The 22,666-nt window shown below is 42.1% G+C and overlaps 1 protein-coding gene across 1 annotated transcript in view; it reads right to left on the reverse strand.

Annotated features, from left to right (window-relative positions):
- Positions 1–22,666, reverse strand: part of PDE1C (phosphodiesterase 1C) — a 981,038-nt gene that overhangs the window by 163,031 nt on the left and 795,341 nt on the right. The window contains 3 exon segments of the mRNA XM_030204349.1: positions 4,076–4,112; positions 4,114–4,252; positions 8,026–8,146. Of these exon segments, the coding sequence (XP_030060209.1) occupies positions 4,076–4,112; positions 4,114–4,252; positions 8,026–8,146 (297 nt within the window).

Genomic DNA, 22,666 nt, shown 5'->3' on the forward strand with positions numbered 1-22,666 from the left:
TCCGGTACTACACTCGATTTTAGGGACAGATTGCATATTTCTAACAGTAGCTCCGCAAGTTCATTTTTTAGTTCTATTAATACTCTGGGATGAATACCATCAGGTCCCGGTGATTTACTACTCTTCAGCTTGCTGAACTGACCCATTACATCCTCCAAGGTTACAGAGAATTTGTTTAGTTTCTCCGACTCCCCCGCTTCAAATATTCTTTCCGGCACCGGTGTCCCCCCCAAATCCTCCTCGGTGAAGACCGAAGCAAAGAATTCATTTAATTTCTCCACTACGGCTTTGTCCTCCTTGATCGCCCCTTTAACACCATTTTCGTCCAGCGGCCCAACCGACTCTTTGGCCGGTTTCCTGCTTTTAATGTATCTAAAAAAATTTTACTATGTATTTTTGCTTCCAACGCTAATTTCTTCTCAAAGTCCTTTTTTGCCCTCCTTATCTCCGCTTTGCATTTGGCTTGGCATTCCTTATGATCTATCCTGTTACTTTCAGTTGGTTCTCTTCTCCACTTTCTGAAGGATTGTTTTTGGCTCTAATGATTTCCTTTATCTTACTGTTTAGCCACGCCGGCTGACGTTAGTCTTTTTTCCCTTTTTTCTAATACGTGGAATATATTTGTCCTGAACCTCCAGGATGGTGTTTTTAAACAGCATCCACGCCTGATGCAAGTTTTTTACTCTGCGAGCTGCTCCTTTCAGTCTTTTTTTCACCATTTTTCTCATTTTATCGTAATCACCTTTTCTATAGTTAAACGCTAGCGTACTTGATTTCCTAGTTTCACTTCCTTCAATGCCAATATCAAAACCGATCATATTATGATCACTGTTATCAAGCGGCCCTCGTATCGTTACCCCCTGCACTAGATCATGAGCACCACTAAGGACTAAGTCTAGTATTTTTCCTTCTCTTGTCGGCTCCTGAACTAGCTGTTCCATGAAGCTGTCCTTGATTTCATCAAGAAATCTTATGTCCCTTGCGTGTACAGATGTTACATTAACCCAGTCTATATGCGGGTAATTGAAATCCCCCATTATTATTGTGTTGCCCAGTTTGTTTGCGTCCCTGATTTCCTTTAACATTTCCGCATCCGTCTGTTCGTCCTGGCCAGGCGGACGGTAGTACACTCCTATCACTATCCTTTTCCCCTTTGCACATGGAATTTCAATCCACAGTGATTCCAAGGAGTGTTTTGTTTCCTGCAGAATTTTCAATCTATTTGATTCAAGGCTCTCGTTAATATACAATGCTACCCCTCCACCAATCCGATTCACCCTATCACTACGATATAATTTGTACCCCGGTATGACAGTGTCCCACTGGTTATCCTCCTTCCACCAGGTCTCAGAGATGCCTATTATATCTAATTTTTCATTTAGTGCAATATATTCCAACTCCCCCATCTTATTTCTTAGGCTCCTGGCATTCGCATATAGACATTTCAAACTATGTTTGTTGTTCCTAAGTACATCATGCTTAGTACTTGACAGTATTAATTGGCAATCTTTTGTCTGATTTTTATTGTTATTTAAAGATACCCGATCTACTACAATCTCTTTTGCAACCTCACTATCAGGTAGGGTAGGGATAGTAGGGTAGGGAGCCAAAAAAGAGGATACAAAAAATAAAATGCCACCCTGCCCAAACCCACCCCACTGCACAGTCACCTTGATCCCCCAAGAAAGCCAAAATCTATAAGCAGTGAAAATACTGGTAAAAGTAACAGAAATGCATTTTCAAAATTATAAAATATGTACATTTCCAAAAAAAGCAAACACCCATGAGCAGCATGTTCCTCTTTCCACATGAACTGTTGATTTGAATATCTTCAGGTGTTGTCTGTGTAAAACCTAATTTAATTATTATCTGATAATTTAATGATTAGGTTGCCTTTAGTTTACATACATCACTGTGTCTCAAATGTATATAGCACACCTGTACATATGATTTGGTCTTATTAATTTTTCAAGTCTTTTATTTTTTTATATTATACTCATGCCACCCAATATTCAAATGAAAATGGCCGCTAAAACGGCACTTAAGCAGCTAGCCAGCAATACTCAGTGCCAGATAGCTGACTATCCAGCACTGAATATCGCTGCTTAGCGGCTTAAAGATCTTTAAAGTGAGACCAGCCAAATTTGGCAGCCACAATAGGTGGAACAACTTTGGCCGGTCTCACTTTAAGCGGCCAGCACTGAATATCAGCATGGTCAGTTAAAATTGGTGCGGCCAAAGTTAAACCGGATATTCAATGCCATCACTGGAAATGGACCAGCATTGAATATCTGGGTTTAGCGCTGACCGCAGGAGACAGCCTGGCTATCCCCCACGATCTGAATATTGGGGCCATGATTTTTTTAATGTTATACTTATATTTATTTTCTTGGTTTTATAAAGTTTTAACATGTTCCGTTTTGTTTTATATGTAATCAAAGCACTTTATGGTTTTTACTTCTTGCCTCAATATGTACATTTTTATGTATATACATTTTTTATATCTTGTTTATGTAGACTCCCGATGCAGGCCATTTAGCCAAAACACAGCCCATATCAAGTCATCTAGAAAATAATGAGCTGTTTTAGAAGATACTTATTAAAGTGTTGGTAGACACCATTGGTTGGCATGCCGTTTGTCGCATTCACTGTTTTTTGTGCTCAACCTTGGCCCTCATCAGACATGTGCATACTGTGGGCCTACAGGAGCAGGTCACGGGAAAGAACTTATCAATGTAGGGAGTGACTTTACGTGTCTATTTTTTCCTGATCTATGAAGGGAAAAGGTCAGCTATTCCTGTGCTTGAAAATAAATTAATTTCTTCCACAATTAACCTCTGTATGGCTGCATTTATTAACTCCCAAATTCTATAAAAGTCGCTAAAAATTAGATGTGCAAATTTTGGCATGTGCCCAATTTGCACGTGCAATTTAATTGAATGAGGCAATTCGCACTGATGGCTTAACAACCAATTATGGATGCTAATTGTATGTAATTAAAATTTATTCGTGTAAATTTAAGCACGGGATCTGCATATAAAATTAATGTGTGGGTCCATAAAGGGGGCATGGCCATGGGAGGGGTGGATAAAGGGTGTTCCCACAGTTTATGCACAATGTTATAGAATAACGGGGATCCGCATCTAATTTAGGTGCAGGGATTTACGCCAAGGTTTCCTTTGTGTAAATGGTCGCACCTAAGTGTATTTGCGGTTGCTGGCACTACCACAGGGTGCCACAATTTAGGTACCCACTTTATGCGAATTGCTTGGTTACTGCTGGGTTACCACAGGATCCTGTACTGCCACCTCAAGAGTAATCTTACTGCATGGCCATTTTTTAAGGGGCTTTTTACCCACTGTGATAAAAAGAGCCCTGGCCCCCACCACTACCAAAGGGCTCTTTTTCCTGTAGCTTAGTAAAAGAACCCCTAAGCCAGTTCTGCACAGAATGGTCTTTATAGAATACTGGCACAGTGTACATTTTTGTGCCTACCTTTGGGAGCGAGCATTTATACCAAAGGTTGGCGTAAATGCTCATGCTCAACTAATGGTAGTTAGGCTTGGGAATGACAGTATTCTACAACTCCGCACCTAAATCCTGAGAATGATATGTCCCATCAATGCCCCTCCCATGGCTACACCCCCTTTGGAGTTGAGTGCTGTGAAAATTAGGCATGCATGTTATAGAATAGGGCGTAGGGCAGATCCACATGTAACTCCTAATGACTGCCAATTAAATGCTTGTTATTGAGAATTATCGATTTTTATCACCAATTAAGCCAATTACTTTGCGTGCAAATCTTCAATCTGCATACAAAATTGAGTGCCTTGAGTGACCTACACAGACTTCCCTGGTAAGTGATTTGCATGCTTAAACTATAGAACAGACTGAGCATTCTCCTAGCGCTTACATGAATAAGTTTGCATTCGCATGCGTAAGTGCTAGTATTCTAATTTACTCACGCAACTGGAACTTAACTTTAAGTGCCTTGGAACTTTCCAGAAGAGAGATTGCTTTGGGTGAATCTCTTTATAAGGATGATCAATAAATCCCAGTCAATCAATACAACTACCTTTGGTTGCTTTCGCCTTCCACCTGTCCCGGTTTTTTTTGCACTTCATCAATCCAAGTGCCTTTAAAAGTTTTGAAGTCCACAGTGAGTATAGAACAGTTGAGAGAGGCACTTCCTTCTGACCCAGTGCTCTTGACACTTGATCTTTTAAGTTCCGAGGTGTTAATGCTATTCAGACTGTATAACAAGATAAGATATATGAAAGACTATATTGTAGCTGATTAACTACCGGTTGCACAACAGCATTAGCAATGATAAATGATCAGTTTATAAGAGACCCCTCAATGCATTCACCACCTTGGGTGAAACTCTTCATAAAAATGGTCTATAAAACTTTTACATAAATAAATAAATACATAAATAAATCAAGCTTATATTCTATATTTCACTTTGGGAGCTCATAGAACATTTGCCTCTTTTTACTATTACAAATATTGGGGTTGATATTCAAAGAAATTTAAACAGCCAGGAGAGGCTCCTGAACTTTTATATCGCTTGTCCGTGGCTAACCAGGTATATTCAGCAGCACTTAGGGGGGCTTTTAATAAGGCACAGGAGGGCTAATGCGCGGGCAGTGTGAGTCAAATTGGCATTGTCGCCGGAGTAGCACATGTGCCCGGCGGTAATTCTGAGTTTGGCGCATGCCGAACCCCACAGTAGAAAATAATTTTCTATTTTCTACTGCGGGGGTGTTCCCGGTGGTAATCAGCAGTTGGCGCAAGCTGCATAGGGTTACCGGGAGCCCTTACTGCTAGGTCAATAGGTGACGGTAAGGGCTCAGGCCGTAAATAGGCAGGTGGTAGTTTTAATTTCAGCACATGCCCATTAAAAAAGCCCCTTTTCCCCAGCCGTGGTTAAAAAAAAAGAAATGGCCCAGTGTGCACCAGTTTTCACACTACAGCAAGCCACTTTATACTGCACCTTGTAAAAGGATCTCTTAACCAGATAGTGCCACTGAATTTATCCAGTTAAGACTGAATTTTGTATATGGTGCCGAAAAATTGGCGCTGATAAAAATGAACGCTCAGTGCTATTCTGTAAACAGTGCTCAGATTTGGGCGCTGTTTATAGAACAGCGTTTGGCGCGAGGATCCGCCCCCGATTTTGGGCACTAGGATTTATGTCAAGTAAAACTTGATGGAAAGTTTCACGCCTAAATTAGGTGCAGATCTCTTTTAGTCTATAAAACTGTGTGCAAATTCCAGTTCCGTCCATGTTCCTTTCTATGGCTGCACTCCCTTTTCAGATTCATGTGCAAGTCTTATGCATGGACCACAGCACCTAAAGATGCGCAAGCAAATTTAAATTAATGCTAATTAGCATCGATAATTGATTATTAGTGCTCAATTATCAGTGCCAATTGGCTCACTTACCAATTAAATTGCACACACAAATTGGGCATGCACCCAAATCTGCGTATACAATTTTAGAACCATGTATATAATTAGGGTGTTACCGTCGAATATTTAAAACAAGAAGGCCACTAAAATGGCACTTAAGCGGCTATCCGGTAAAATTCAGCGCCGGATAGCCAGATATCCGAAGCTGAATATCACCAGATAAAGGCTTAAAGATAACCGGTTATATCTTGCTCTCCTTGAACATTAGTAATATAGCATATCTTCACTTCTAAGCTCAGCTAATTCACATCAGGAAAGAGTTAATCAGTCAGCCCCAATTACATATTTAGTTCTCATGGTTGTTAAATGTTTTTTGTTTTAAATACAGTATATCATCCCTCCATCTGATGGTAACAACTTTTGTCTTCACAGAAAACCCCTTTTTAGTTCTAAGAATTAACCTGCTTCCCTGGGGGCAAGATTACTGCTTCTCTCAGCAGATTCAGCAAAATGGCTTCACTTTTGTGCTAACTGACAGCCAGTTACTAACTTGCACTTCCATGTTATTGCATATAAACACTGATAATGCAGGTTATTAGTAACAAAGTCCCATTGCATGATATGGGATCTACGGTTAAATAGAATGCTTAAATTGTGATGCAAATTAGTAACTCTACCTGTAAGTGTTTTAAATGCCTTCTTGTGGCTTTAGAGACTGAAGCATTAGCCTTGCAGCTGACCAGATCCTTGAATTCTGACCCACCAATGGCCAGATCTTATGTCAAGACAGGATAGCTCTAGTAACGTCGCTGTGTTCTGTGTATCAGGATCCCATTCTTAAGCATTCAAAATGAATGAACTGCTTTGAGTAGGGAATTTCCCTCTGCTCTTAAAATGGTATCCAATCTTTTCCCCCTAAAAGTCAATGGGCCTTGGATGATTCAATCCTCCCACAGAAAAACAGGTGGCCTTTGGGCTAAACCGACCAACAATGCTCTGTAAATATGGACAGGCCTCTGAATCTATCTAAGCTCGCCAATTCCAGTGCAAATACAAACCAGACACATACATCTATATTACCCCAACCACCTCACTTTGGACTTAACTCATGCCTTTTCAGTAGTGGGCCAAGGTGGGTTACATTCAGGTATATATTTTCAAGTCCTCAGGCAATGGAGAGTTAAGCAACATGCCCAAGATCACAAGAGGAGTTAGTTGGAGAAGGGGCAAGCAGGATGGGCGCATTCAAGGATCCAAGCCAGGATGGTGCCAGGCTGTCATCAGCATCATTCCAGTAGTAGAAGTATACTCCTTTCAGTGACAGATCTCCCCTATCATCAGACAAGGATCCTCAGTGAGGGCCCTGCTCCTTTCATCCAATATTCACTCCCTCTTCCTCAGCCACCTTGTATTCACTCTCTCCATAGACATCCCCTCGCTTTAACTCACCTCTCCCTCTCACCTCTTTCTTACACTCATCAATCCCCTCCTTGCCACTCCCAATAGCATTCATCCCTCTTTGTTTACTCCAGTAGTGAACCCCTCACTACCCCTCCCATCTCTCATCCTTATTCTCAGAGCATTCACCCCCAGCATTTATTGTATTTCATTTTATATTTGATTTAATTAGATTTCTTCATTGCTTCTATCCACAGTATAAGTGAATTGTAGCAGATATCTAAAGTAAAAATGCAAAACAATGAATAATTCAAAAACACCCCCTTTTCAACCCAATCCTCTCCTGTACTGAGTGTTCATTATCACCCTCTCTCTAGCTGCTGGCTGCTGGGTAAGCATCCCTTATCTGCATTCACCCTCTCCTCATAGCCTGGCATTAAACATTCCACCACTATTCCCTCCTAGCTGAATTCCTATCAAAGTTGCAGAAAAGAATTGCAAACTTTGCAGCCTGAAAGATTCTAGATATCTTCAGGAACAATACAGTTACTAGAATGGCTCCAGAAACATGACGGTAGATAACAGCCAAATGGCCCATCCAGTCTGCCCATTCACAGCATCCACTATCTCCTTCTTTTCCTAGGAGATCCCACACGACTGTCCCCTGCTTTCTTAACTTCAGACACAGGCTTTGTGTCCACCATCTTCACCGGGAGGCGACTTCATGTGTCCACCACCCTTTCAGTGAAAATGTATTTGGTGTTCTCAACCCAATCTTCGGGATGCACCAAGTCAGTTTGGTTTTCATGATAGCCATAATGAATATGAATGACATAAATTTGCATGCACTGATTCCATTGTAACCAAATTAATCTCAGGCATATTCATTGTGGATATCATGAAAACTTGACTGGCTAGGTGTGTCCCGAGAACTGGGCTGAAAACCCCCTGGCTCTAGAGCAATGAAAAATACAGCATGCATTTTTCTAAGCACTGGAAGCCACAGGATGATATGTAGGGCAAGTGACTTAGGTATCAGTGTCCTGGAATGTACATATGACCTTTGATCCTGTCCTTCTCAGTTTGATAGAGCACAATCACAGTATATTTATAGTGCATCTTTAACTGCTGTTTATAGCATGAAATAAACCATAGTAGTCACTCTGACAAAGCCTTAACTGATAAATTAGCAAGCATTACTATCATACTAACCTAGAACGCCTAAATCCAGCAAGTCCAGATCGGGAGGCTTCCTCAATGAGAGGCGTTACGATCTTCTCTGCCATGTCAGTCAGCACAGTAAGAGTGGGTTCCACAATGAAATCAATGAAACCTGAACAAAACACACACACAAAAAAAGGAGAAATGATGAATCCTCACCAAATGCTTAGCACCCAAGATTACTGGAGAACTGCTAGGTTGGTGAAAAGTAAATAGGTGGCTGAAAATGTACCATAGTTCTAAATCAGGGGTGCACAAGGTCAGTCCTCAAGGGTCACAAACAGGTCAGGTTTTAAGACTCTAATGGATATGATCTATAAGCATACTACCTTCACTGAATCCTAATCTTTCTCATGTATATTCATAAAAACATAGAAAATGACAGCAGATAAAGGCCACACAGCCTGTTCAGTCTAGTAGTATAGCTACAAGGGGCCTTGGGGGCTCCAGCCTCAGGCCCCCAATCTTGGTGGCCAGTCAAGTGCCTGTGTTTTAGGCACTACTGGCTGCCCTTCCGCTCCCAGCACCGCTGTTCTTCACCGCTCCTTGCACCGATGTCCTTCAATTTTACGGGGAGCCAGCAGCATCAGTGAGGTAAACACACTGGCCCAGAAGCTTTCCCTGTGCTACAACTCCCTGTCCTGCGCAGGCGGGATGCTGCAACAGAGGTAGAGCTACTGGGGCATTATGCCAAATGCATAATGCCAAAGGCAGCCAGTATGTTTACCTTACTGACACTGCTGGCGGCCCAGAAAAATGAAGAAGGGTAGCGGTGCAGGGAGCCAGAACAGGCAACGTTAAAAAGCTGAAGCCAATTAGGTAAGTCTCCTTTTCCCTCTCCTCCATGCAGCTGTCGGTCATCCCCGTTCATGCAAAACAGAGCAAGCAAACCTACGAGCCACTCTGTCCACGTTGTCATTCTTTATGGTTGGTAACATTTTTATTTGATCTCACTTATATTTTCAAACGTGCTGGCTTTGCAGCATGCAGATGTACACAGGGAAAGTATTGAGTAACTAGTTCTAAACTGTAGATCATTATATCATTTGGAGGGGCTGGTTATAGGGACTCTCTGTATTCATGCGGAGATGTCTTCACCTAGTAAAGGGCCAGCAAAACAGAAGCATGACGGCTGATAAAGGCCAAATGGCAGATATCATGATATGAGAATCAGGTGCTTCACAATCAGACTTATTATAATTTTAAAAAAACCATGAATTAGGGTGAGACCTGGGAGAATTTAACATTTTTTTTTTCCTGTGCTTGCATCAAAAGAAAAAGATGGCATGTGGGAACTTGTTCCTTTGTGGAATGCAGTGGTCATTATAAAAATGCACTTGCCTTTTTTATTACTACTATTTCACAGAGAGGTATTGAATAATGAGGTAGGGGTTTCCTTCATACAGAAGTTCTGTCCAGAGGCAGTCTAAGGGTACTTTACTAAGCCATGCTGTAGGCGCACTAACTTTCTAGCGTGCGCTAACGATAGAGACACCCATTATATTCCTATGGGTGTCTCTAGCGTTAGTGCTTGCTAGTTTTTAGCGCGCACTAAAAAGTTTATTTGCCTACAGCGTGGCTTAGTAAACAGGGCCCTAAATGTGCCAACATTGTCCAGTTCAGCACACTATTAGCCGCCAAGTTCATAGATAGTTAATTATGTTCAATGGAAAATAAGTCTGTTGGCTCAGGCTGCTTTCTATGTGAATATGCCATCACTGTTTCATTATTGCTACCAAGTATTACATATTAAGGGAATTTGATTCAAACTTTGTTTTAATTCATTTATCCAGTCCTTACATGCACATGTGGTGGTTGAACAATTAGGTATAAACGGTGTTGTTTCTGACTTTACTTGTTTTGGACTACTTTGAGTGCTACTGATCTGTACATCTACTGTCTAGAATTTGATGGAAATTAGAAAATAAAAATTAAGCTTTAGATGTACTCTGTAGAAGTTGTTTACTTTTGCAATGTGTGTACAGATGCCTGTTCTGGTGTGTGCATGTCTATACATATGGCTATGCTTTCTGAATGTGTGGTATCATTAAAGGACATACTTTTAAATGCCCAGTTGGGTGTACATGCTAATCTCAACTTTGTTAAGTGTTTCAGACATATCCATCTATTTGTTCCCATGATATAACTGAATTCTATTATTCTGCCTTGCTTTATTTTCAAATGTAAGCCACATTGAACCTGAGCTTGCTTGGGATAATGTGGGATATAAATGTAAAAAAACAAAACAAAAAAAAAAAACAATCCTTTATCCACCACCTTTTAAGACACTGCCTACCCAGCTGGATGGTGATGGTACAAGGAAAGCAAGTTTGGTCCAGTGAAGACTAACTCAAAATAACCTGTTCCTTAGCCGGGCTCTAGTATTACCATATTGAAGATGTGACCAAACCATGCTTCTGTGGTTATGTTCCACTTAACAAGTTGTCCAATGCTTTCTTGAACTCAGACACAGCCCCTGTTTCCAGTACCTCCGGGAGGTCATTCCACGCATCCAAAACCCTTTCCATAAAGAAGTATTTCCTTAGATTACTTCTGAGTCTATCCCTTTAACTTCATATTATGCCCTCTTATTCCAGACCTTCCAGCAGAAATAGTTTATAGTTTACTTGGATTTGTTATAACGCCATTAACTAACAAGCAGATCACAGCAGTGTAGATATTTAAACTAAATTCAGTGGGGAAAGGAGAATGTAGCCCCAGGTAATCAAAATCCCTTAGGCAAGTAAAACACTACATACCTTTAAAGAAATGGGAAAAAAAGGGCAATATCTGGAGAGTTTTGTATCATCACTCTTGAATACTATTTCTGGCACAGGTAGATCTCTCAGAACAGCACAGAAAGAGTTCAAAGCACAAGGCACAGTCCAAAAAACAAAAGAAAAGTACTAAGAGCCTCAAAAATTGGGACAAATTTTTTAATGCCACAGCAAGGATCAAAATAGTACACAACGTAGACCTGATAAGGACCGTGTTTCGGTGCACAGCGCCTGCTTCAGGGGTCGTTGGATATGCTGGGACAAATTCCTCTTTATTAATGAACTTAAGTTTTCCAGCTGGTAAGGGGCTAAGGCAGATGTGCCAATGGCCTGGGGAGTTGGGGGGGGGGGGGCATCTATAAAAGTTTGCCCAGGGCCCCATAGGTGATTAAAGTGGCCCTGAGAAAGATGTTCTTGCACTGAAAACATCCAAAATGAACAGCCATTTTCTAAAATGAAACATCCAAAATATGAACACCGAAAAAGCAGGCAGAAAAATATCTGTCTGGCATCATTTGTACAAAAATTTCCACACATATATCCCTGCAGAGCAGAGGGGCAGCCTAGTGGTCAGTGCCGTAGATTTTAAACAACAGGAGCCAGGTACAAATCCCACCTTAATTCTATTATATGTTATTGTGAGCCCCCAGGAACAGATAAAAACCTACTGTAGTTTTGGCCAGTGAACAGAGCATTCTAAAAAAATGGTGCCAAGATTTTGGCGCTGGAAAAAATCAGCTAGGAGCGCTATTCTTTAAATGGTGCTCTGGGTTGAGCATGTTTAAAAAATAGCGCTTAAAGCCCATTTCCATGTCAAAAGCCGGGTATTGCTATTTTCGCCAGCTGATGTAAATGCCAGTGTCCAGGCACTTTGGCGTGGGAATGGGGCTATTCTATAACTCTGTGTGAAACTTTTTGATCACCCTTGCCACTCCCCTGGCCACGTCCCCTTTTCAGTTGTGCACTAGGGGATTTAGGTGCACGGGGTTATAAAATAGGATGGGGGGGGGGGGGAGATGCACACACAAATTTAAATTATTGCAATTGTTAACATCAATTATTGCAATTAATTGGTTTGTAAACTAATTAATTTGTCCGAACAACAAAAATCTTGGCGCCAAATATAGAATCTGGGGGTGAAGATATAATTCTGTTGACCAAGGATTTTCAGCTCCTATGCAGATACCTCCAGATTCTTTATATGTCACCTAGAATTATACACCAAACTTTGGGCACATGCCCAAGATGCGTGTGCAACTTAATGGATTAGCAAACCCTTAAATATCAATAATTGGATGCTGACAACCAATTACTGATGTTAACTGGCACTCATTAAAATTTGCACGTGCATCTGGCTGCACACTATTTTATAAGGCATGGCGCCTAACTCTACTAGCTTATAATTCAAAACGGAGTGTGGCCATAGGTGTGTCAGGGCTTTCCAAAAGATGGTATTTTGGCCCATTATTGTAGAATCAGTTGCATGAAGATAGCAGGTGTTTGAATAATTACTTGCAGTTTCGTAAGGCTGTGAAAACCTGGCTTTATACTAGTAGTTTTGAGTAATTATATGGTTGAGTTAGAACTTTTGTATCATTACCTTTCTGTTCATTATTCAACCTATTTCATATGGTTATTTGTATTGGTTGTTGTATTATAAACCGCTTTGGTGCTTTTAGGCGTAAACGCGGTAAATGAAGTAGATAAATCAAATCAAATTACAGAATACGGCCTCAGTGCGCCAGCATTTACACTAGGTTTCAGCAGGTGTATATGGTGGCGCCTCAAGTTAGGCATGGGAATCAGTGCTAACTGTGATTCTATGAAGTGTATGAGCCCTTTATTGAATGACGCTTAGCACTGATTTTTTACAGCACTGAATTCTGACTGTCACTTACAGAATTCCCTCTATAGTGGAGAGTGGAAAATCTGTTCTACCACTATCTATATCTCGAAGGGTAGAATGAGAGTGGCAACTTGAAGATATCAGTATAGAGGTAACATTAGAGATGACAGTAAGTGGCAAATACATATTTTCAATGCCACTGATTATAGTATAATGACTCTGAATGTATGCATTAATTTAAGGCAATAGACAGTATTTAAATTAAAGGGAAGGCAGACACTGCTGAAAATCCAGTCTTGTATGTATAACTGTGATTTTATTAGTCTGTGCTGAAATATCTTCTTTTGCCAGGGCAGGAGAAGCCGCGGTGACTTCCGGGTTGCACAACTGTGACATCATTAACCCCTATTTAAAAGATGTGGTTTCTGAGGCGGCACACCTCAGACACCGCGCCAAAGGGGCACACCCCACCCCTCTTGCACAACTGTGCACTGAACAGATTTCCTTTGTTGATTGTATTTGAATTTAAATAGCGCTTGAACTCTGAAATTAGCTTAGAAGACGTTACAAGGTTATCTGATTTTCTATTTTCTTTTAAGTAGTTGGGGTGATATGTTAAACCATGCTCTGCATTTTGGTTTTATTCCTGCAATTCAAATGATTATTCGTTGTTCTAAGCCACTATTTGATTCATCATTTTGCTGTACGATATTATTAGATTGCGCCAATGTTATGCCTAAAGCGACTGAGGTTAGAGTTACAACACAAAAGTCTTCTTTTAAAACAAGGCCTCCTAAAGTAAAAGGGAAACGTAAAAATTTGCATTGGTCTTTGCTAAAATGACTCCCCCAGGATATACATTTTAATCACACAGCAATGCTTATCCCATGTTATTATCTAAATATTTGATCTGTATGAAATAAATCACATATTGTGAGAAATTGGTTTGAAACAACTCAATTGGGTTCTTTATTTCTAACTGAGACATGTTTGCAGTCAGATGAAGATCCTTTATTAATAATATCTGTCCATTAGGTTATAAGATTGTTTCTCTATCAAGAGGAAAAAAAGAAGTAGGGAGATATTGCTTTTATCTACAAGGACATCTTTGAAGTTAAAACATTAGAGACATTGAATACCCCACAACTTTAAATATTTGCAGCATAACTAAAGGATGAAACCAGTGGCTTAAGAAGGGGGGGCGGTGAGGCGGTCCGCCCTGGGTGCACGCCTCTGGGGGGTGTCGGCTTCGCTGGTTCCCTGCTCCCTCTGCCCCAGAACAGGTTACTTCCTGTTCCAGGGCAGAGAGAGCAGGGAACCAGCGGAGCCGACGCAGCTCCCAGCGACGTGCAGTCGGGGCGGATCGGCCCTCCCGCCCACTCCCCCCTTTCCTATGCTAGAAAGAATGCGCGCCGAGGGGGAGGGTGCGCCGTGCTGCACCCGGGGGGTGCACAGCAGTGACCCGCCCCGGGTGTCAGCCGCCTTCACTACGGCACTAGATGAGACGTGACTGGATACTTTGACTTTTATAATGTTCTATTTTCCCCCAGGGAAATGGCATTTAGCAAAAAACTACTTCTTTGATTTTATTTGTAGGAACTCGCTCCACTCAACGTACAATATCATATTAGGAGACACCAATTTGCATCTAGAAGAAACAGAGGATTCAAAAGTCAAAGAATTATTCTTTTTTAACAAAATTAAACTATTTAGTTTCCCCCTTGGGAAACTACACATTAGCTTTAGGTATTTTTCCTGCAAGTTTGGGTAATATTATAATCACTCCCATTTTGAAGAATAAAAAGAAATACCCGTGGCTTCAATACTGCTATTTGCTAAATTAATGCAGGGCTTAGTTACGCTCCAATTGACAGAATACCTACCTGCTTATAATTGAACGAGAAAAACGCCCAAGTTCCGACCTAAATCGGGAGATGGACATTTATCTCACAAAAACGAATAACGCGGTATAATCGAAAGCCGAACTTGGACGTTTTCAAGTGCACTCCATCGCGGAAGCGTACAAAGTTGATGGGTGCGTGTCGGAGGCGTGGTGAAGGCGGGACTGGGGCATGGTTATCACCCGAACAGAGATGGGTGCCTTTCGCCAATAATGGAAAAAAAGTATGCGTTTGTAGCTAGAATTTAGGGCACTTTTCCTGGACCCTGTTTTTTCACAAATAAGGCCCCAAAAAGTGCCCTAAATGACCAGATTACTACCAGAGAGAATCGGGGATGACCTCCCCTGACTCCCCCAGTGGTCACTAACCCCCTCCCACCACAAAAAAATGATGTTTCACAACTTTTTATTTTCACCCTCAAATGTCATACCCACCTCCCTGGCAGCAGTATGCATGTCCCTGGAGCAGTTGTTAGGGGGTGCAGTGGACTTCAGGCAGGTGGACCCAGGCCCATCCCCCCCCTACCTGTTACAATTGTGCTGCTTAATGCTTAGTCGTCCAACTCCCCCAAACCCACTGTACCCACATGTAGGTGCCCCCCTTCACCCCTTAGGGCTATAGTAATGGTGTAGACTTGTGGGCAGTGGGTTTTGAGGGGGATTTGGGGGGCTCAACACACAAGGGAAGGGTGCTATGCACCTGGGAGCTCTTTTACCTTTTTTTTGTTTTTGTAAAAGTGCCCCCTAGGGTGCCCGGTTGGTGTCCTGGCATGTGAGGGGGACCAGTGCACTACGAATCCTGGCCCCTCACACGAACAAATGCCTTGGATTTATTCGTTTTTGAGCTGGGCGCTTTCATTTTCCATTATCGCTGAAAAACAAAAACGCCCAGCTCCCAAATTGTCGAATAAAACATGGACGTCTATTTTTTTTCGAAAATACGGTTCGGTCCGCCCCTTCACGGACCCGCTCTTGGAGATAAACGCCCATGGAGATAGACGTTTTCGTTCGAATATGCCCCTCCTAGATACCCATAATGGACTAGATTCTCTATATGGCGCCTGAAAAATCAGCGCTAAAAATATTTCCACCTAGGCGTATTCTGTAAACCATGCCTAGATTTAGGCAAAATTTACAGAATATGCCTAGGTGGGTTTATAGAATACGCCTACTGGCCGTGCCTGGGCCTAACTCTAGGCGTAAATACTGGCACCTAAGTTAAGCACAGAGCAGGTGTATTCTTTAAACTTGTGCGTAGATTTTGGAACACCCATGACCCATCCATTCGACACCCATAGCCATGCCCCACTTTTGGCAGCACACGTTAGAATTTACATGCACCACTTTACAGAACACGCCCAGCAAGTTGTGCGCATAAATTCTAATTAATGTCAATTAGTGTCAATAACTGCTTATTAAGTGGCAATCATCAGTGCTGACTGGCTTGTCAAGTAATGAAATTGTGCATGCAGATCCGCATTATATCGAATCTGGGAGAATATCCTTCATTCTTTTCAATCGGGTTTTTGTTCTACATATAGCACTGAGACAGCACTAGGATCTATATTGAATACTCCAGGTCAGCACTTAGAAAAAGGGAGAAAAATGCTTGTTCTTCAGTTTGACCTTTTGACTTGGTGGATCATGCTATTTTATTACAGACTCTACAAGAAATTGAGATATCAGGACAGGTTCTCACTTGGATCCATGGTTTTCTAGCCCAGAGATTGTACAAAGTTAAAATGGCTAAGGGCCTCTTTCATCAAGCTGCGCTAGCGGCTCCTGATGCAGTAATGCCGACAAAGCCCATTCACTTTGAATGGGCTCCATTGGCATTGCTGCGCGGGAACTACTAGCATGGCTTGATAAAAGAGGCCCTCATTACTTCTCTAACTCTTGGTAAAAGCCCTGTGGAGTTCTACAGGGATCACTTTATCACCAACCCTATTTAATGCATGTTTACACTTTTTGATTACAGTTGGAGAAAGCTGGGTTTTTAAACCACTGGCGTAGCTACGTGGGGCCACGGGGGTTTGGGCCCCCGTAGATTTGGCCCTGGACCCCCCTGACGATGACCCTCTTGACCTCCCTCCCAAAGCCAACCCTTCCCCCCCGTCGCCATCACCTACCTTTGCTGGCGGGGGACCCCAACCCCCGCCAGCCGAGGTCCTCTTCTTCTGGCGCAAGGCTTCATTCTGTTTCTGTGAGTCTGACGTCCTGCACGTCAGACTCACAGAAACAGAACAAAGCCTTGAGGATCAGCCAGTGGCCGCGTTGCTGGCTGATCTGCAAGGCTTCATTCTGTTTCTGTGAGTCTGTCGTCCTGCACGTTGTACGTGCAGGATGTCAGACTCACAGAAACAGAACGAAGCCTTGCGCCGGAAGAAGAGGACCTCGGCTGGCGGGAGTTGGGGTCCCCCACCAGCAAAGGTAGGCGACGGCGGATTGGCGGCAGGAGGGGGGGTCAAGAGGGTCGTCACCGGGGGGGGGGGGGGGCGGGGGGGGGGGCAAAATTGTTGTTGTTGTTGTTGGTGGTGGTGGTGGCGGCGGCAGCAGGGTCGGCAATGGTGGGGGGGGGGGGGTAAATGTGCCCCCTCACCTCGGGCTCTATTTTAAACCATAGCTATGCCAATGATATTACCGTCTTCATTCCTCTGCAATGCTCGTTGAAAGTTGAGACACCCACTGTTTAAAGATTTGTCACACTAATTGAACAGTGGATGTTGAAACAGAAATTAAAACTAAAACACTGAGAAAATTAAATTTCTCTTGACTGAGAATAAACCTGACCCCAATATAATATCTATTACAATTGATTAACATAAGTATGAACTTGCACCAGTAATTAAAATTATGAGAGTATTTCTGGACCAAAACTTATCTTTAGATACCCAAATTAGTAGGTTGATCAATAAAACCTTTTGTCTGATGAGAAAGCTCCGTTGTATACTTAATTATTTTTTTTACATTAGATTGGTTTAGAACGTTAAATCAAGCATCATTGTCATAACTGGATTATTGAAATATCATTTACTTAGGTCTTTCTAAACAAGCATTGATGAAATTACAGTCTATACAAAATACTGCTTGAAGAAATATGACAGTGAGGGGCATAATCGAACGTCGCCGGCGAAATAGGTCGCCGGCTATCTATTTTGGCGGCAGCACAACAGCTGGCCGGAACCGTATTTTTGAAAAAGATGGCCGGCCATCTTTTTTTTCGATAATACGGTTTAGCCCGGCCAAATGCCAGAGTTCGCCGGGTTTGAGATCGACGGTTTTATTTTTCAGCGATAATGGAAAAAAATGCTGGCCATCTCAAACCCGGCGAAATCCAAGGCATTTAGTCATGGGAGGAGCCAGCATTTGTAATGCACTGGTCCCCCTGACATGCCAGGACATCAACCGGGCACCCTAGGGGGCACTTCTAAAAATGTTTAAAAAATACACAAATAGCTCCCAGGTGCATAGCTCCCTTACCTTGGGTGCTGAGCCCCCCAAATCCCCCCCCAAACCCACTCCCCACAACTCTACATAGCTACATAGGTATGAAAACAGAAAAAAAAAAGTCTTCATTTTAGGGCTAGTCAGGCAGAAACGATTATTCATTTGGTTAAGACAGCGGATCCCAAACCTGGTCCTGGAGGCACCCCAGCCAGTCAGGTTTTCAGGATATCCACAATGAATATTGATGCGAGATATTTGCATGCACTGCCTCCACTGCATGCACATCTCTCTCATGAATATTCATAATGGATATTCTGAAAACCTGACTGGCTGGGGTGCCTCCAGGACCCGGTTTAGGAACCCACTGGGTTAAGATCTGTAGGTTATCCTGCACAGTAGCACCAGCTATTTTCTGTATGGCCTCATGGTGGAGCACTTGCCTGTGAAATAACAGAATGAAAACAGTGCTGTATAAACATTTCTACCTACTTTACACAAGAAGCATTCAAAGAGAATGATTCCAGGATATATTATTTTACTAGGTCACAGCTCAGTAGCTTTCATCCCCCCTTCTTTAATATATTTTACTTTCTTGATTTGAAGAAAGTGTGCCAGGTGTGTATATTCTAAGGGTCTCTTTTACTAAGTGGCAGTAAAGCCCACCGCGGGTTAACCTGCGCCAATCTGGAGCTACCGCCAGCCCAACACAGGTGCTGGCGGTAGCTCCACCCCAGCGTGCGGCATTTCCGGTGCTAGTGGAAATATTTAAAAATATTTACACAAGGGGTTACCCTGCGGTAATTGGGCAGTGCCGAGCGCAACCCGGTTACTGCTGGGTTGGCATAAGAGCCCTCACCGCCACCTCAATGGATGGCAATAAGTGCTCCCCCCCCCACATGGCCACTTGGTAAGCACAATCTTACCGCATGGCCATTGTGGTTTTTGTTCTCATTTTTTAACCCGCTGTGGTAAAAAGGGCCTCAACGTGCGGCAAAAACAGCCCCTGCCGCTACTGCAGGGCCGTTTTTAACGCAGCTTTTTAAAAGGGCCCCTAACAGCTGAGCAACCTGTACAGACAGCTCTTAAAACACTCTGGGGGACAATGTTCAGCTGCCTAGACATTACATAAAGACAAGCGGAGGACATATCCACTTATCATTATGCTGGATATTCTGGAGCCCTATTTGTTTAACTAGGGCAACTGAATCAGTTATCTTTTTAAGTTTGAGCACTTATTTGTTGGTCTTAATAAATGGATTAAATTATCTAGATAGTGCTGAATACTGACACTACCCACATAACATTTGGTCCTGTCCCTTGTCCGCTGCCTCCCAAATGCATAATTTTTGACAAGATATTTTCATGTCCAGTTGTAATTTGTATGCTAAGTGACTTGGAACTTAAAAAAAAATAGATTTATACAGTTAACTCCAAAATTAACTGTATAAAACCTTTTGAATACTGACTCCTTAATGGAAGGTGTTCTAGTCACAGCCTTTTGGCAGTGTCTACTGGCCCAGCTAAAGTGCTGAAAAATGGTGCCTAAAATAGTTTACTCTGTGGTCCTGTTACTCATGATACCTACACTGACTACATAGTTTGTAACCTTTAGATTGTAAGCTCTTTTGAGCAGGGACGGTCCTTCCCCATGTTAAACTTGTACAGCGCTGCGTAACCCTGGCAGCTCTATAGAAATGCTAAGTAGTAGTAAGCTGTGGAAAGCACTAGCGTGTGCTTACCACAGCTTAAAAGGGCTTATCGGGACACACTCAGGTGCCCTGCAGTAAGTTCTAAGTTTATGTGCACACCACACATTAAAAATATTGTATTTTTTCCAAGGAAGGAGGCGTTTCTGGGGGTGGATAGTGGGTATTTCTGCAGTAATCAGTTAGCACATCTACATTACCACACGTTGATTACAAACTCAAAAACGTCAACACCATGGAAACCTGAATGCGGAGTACCACAAGGATCACCGCTATCACCAACCCTTTTTAATTTAATGATGACACCTTTAGCCAAATCGTTATCCAACCAAGGACTCAACCCGTACATCTATGCAGACGATGTCACGATATACATTCCGTTCAAACAAGACATAACCAAAATCACAAATTAAATCACACACAGCCTCCAAATAATGAACTCATGGGCGGACGCATTCCAACTAAAGCTAAACGCAGAAAAAAACACAATGTCTCATCCTGTCCTCACAATACAACACAAACAAAACCAATACCTTAAACACCCCAGACTATACACTTTTGGTCTCAGACAGCCTGAAAATACTGGGAGTCACAATTGACTGAAATCTCACACTCAAAGACCATGCGAAAAATACAGTAAAGAAAATGTTCTACTCAATGTGGAAACTAAAAAGAATTAAACCTTTCTTCCCAAGGAAAGTATTCCACAGCCTAGTACAATCAACGGTGCTAAGTCTTCTTGACTATTGCAATGCCATTTATGCCGGATGCAAACAGCAAATCATTAAGAAGCTTCAAACCGCGCAAAACACAGCAGCCAGACATATTTGGGAAAGCAAAATACGAAAGCGCCAAACCCCTAAGAGAAAAACTAAACTGGCTCCCACTAAAAGAGCAAATTGCGTTCAAAGTCTGCACCCTGGTCCACAAAATCATCTACGGAGAAGCCCCGTCCTACATGTCAGATCTTATAGACTTGCCTACTAGGAACACAAAAAGATCATCACGCACATTCCTCAACCTCCACTATCCTAACTGTAAAGGGCTAAAATATAAATCCACATATGTGACCAGTTTCTCATACATCTGCACGCAGCTATGGAACGCACTATCAAAGACCATAAAACAACGCAAGACCTAACCACTTTCCGAAGGCTACTGAAAACAGATCTGTTCAAGAAGGCATACCATAAACACCCATCTTAAACACTAACTAATAACATTACACATGATGTATACAAAACCGAACTCCTATCACATGACTGATTAACTTATTGGCTATGAATAATCAAGTACCACCACTGTTAAACCTTATATCGAATAGGATCTCAATATAATTGATGACCTAATGTATGTACAATCCAATTTGTACTCAGGAATCTTCATGCAATACCATAATGTATTCTTCTCTATCATGTATGTATGCACACGGTATACCTGTATATATACCAAGATCTGTCCCATATATGTTATATTCCATGTATGTTCCAATTAAGTTACCATGTATGCATACACCTTATCGCAATTTTACCATTTGTAATTCTGTTACCCGGAAATGGCAACCGCCATTATGGCAAATGTAAGCCACATTGAGCCTGCAAATTGGTGGGAAAATGTGGGATACAAATGCTACAAATAAATAAATAAATTACTGCAGGATTAGCATGTGAGTCCTTACCACCTACACAATGGGTGGTGGTAAGGGGCTCATGTGCTAATCTTTTTTAATGGCCACTCGCTAATGGTAACATTAGCACGTGGCCATTAATACAAAAAATAGAAAATTGGGCCATTTTACTGCTGCGGTAAAAGTGGCCTTAGTGTGTAGGAAAAATCCATGTAAGGGCATGATAAGGCCACATTTTACCACAGCTTAGTAAAAGAATCCTTCTGTCTTGTAAAAGTCTTCACATCTTTGTACATTTTTCACATTGTATTCTTTTAAAAAAAAAAAAAAGGCAGAATAGAACATAGCATTTGAATGTGAGGATACACAATTTCCCTCAAATGTACTCAATTGGTCCCAGAAAGATAGTTAAAATTTTTTTTGTTGGAGTCCTTTAACATGCCCAGACAAACTATCCACCTTGGAATAATTTAAAAAATCTTCTTTTCAGGAAGCTTCTGGAAGGGATAATATCAGCTGCTGAAGCTTTTCAGATCTCTGCAGGGAGTAGGGATCAGACTGCTTTTCAGGAAGACAATAACAATGAAAATCTTGTGCCAAGATTTTTCCGTCATATATAGGTAGGTGCAAAGAAGAAACAAGTGTCTTTTCTGAAGATGCATCATGATGGTTTGGTCATGTGAGATTAATTTTTTGAAGGTTTCCTTAAAATGCATGATTAAGTATTCTATTGCTAGATATATCATTTTTGATCCCATACATTTAAGAAAATTTCTGGATAATAAGATTGCTGAGGATGTTTCTCAGCCATAATGTGCCATTATATTGATATAGACTGAGGGGAGGATGCTTCCAAATGGATTAATTTTGTGCATACCATGACAGGAAAGAGTTAAAACATCTTGACTACACTTTTCTACAGAAGCCATGTTCGTTTGTGGTACCTGCACTCCCCATCCTCTGATCTCATACCTAATGCTTTGATTCTTCTCTCTTCTACATCTCAAATGGAAGTGCTCACTGCTCCATTAAAGCACCTCTATCGCTACCACCTCAGTCTCCATCTGTCTTCAACCCCTCTCTATCCTCAATATTCTTCTGTTGGCTATACTGTAGACTAGAGAGCTGCACGGCTTCCGTCCCCGCGGGAATCCCGCGGAACCCGCGGGATTCCTGCGGGGACGGAGGCAGTTCCTGCGGGGTTCCCGCGGGGATGGAAGCAGTTCTGCGGGGTTCCCGCGGGGACGGAGGCAGTTCCTGTGGGGTTCCCACGGGGATGGAACCAGTTCTGTGGGCTTCCCGTAGAAGTGTAAGCTGCACCTGCACCAG

The sequence above is a fragment of the Microcaecilia unicolor genome, chromosome 1 (assembly GCF_901765095.1).
Source record: "Microcaecilia unicolor chromosome 1, aMicUni1.1, whole genome shotgun sequence".
Taxonomy (NCBI): Eukaryota; Metazoa; Chordata; class Amphibia; order Gymnophiona; family Siphonopidae; genus Microcaecilia; species Microcaecilia unicolor.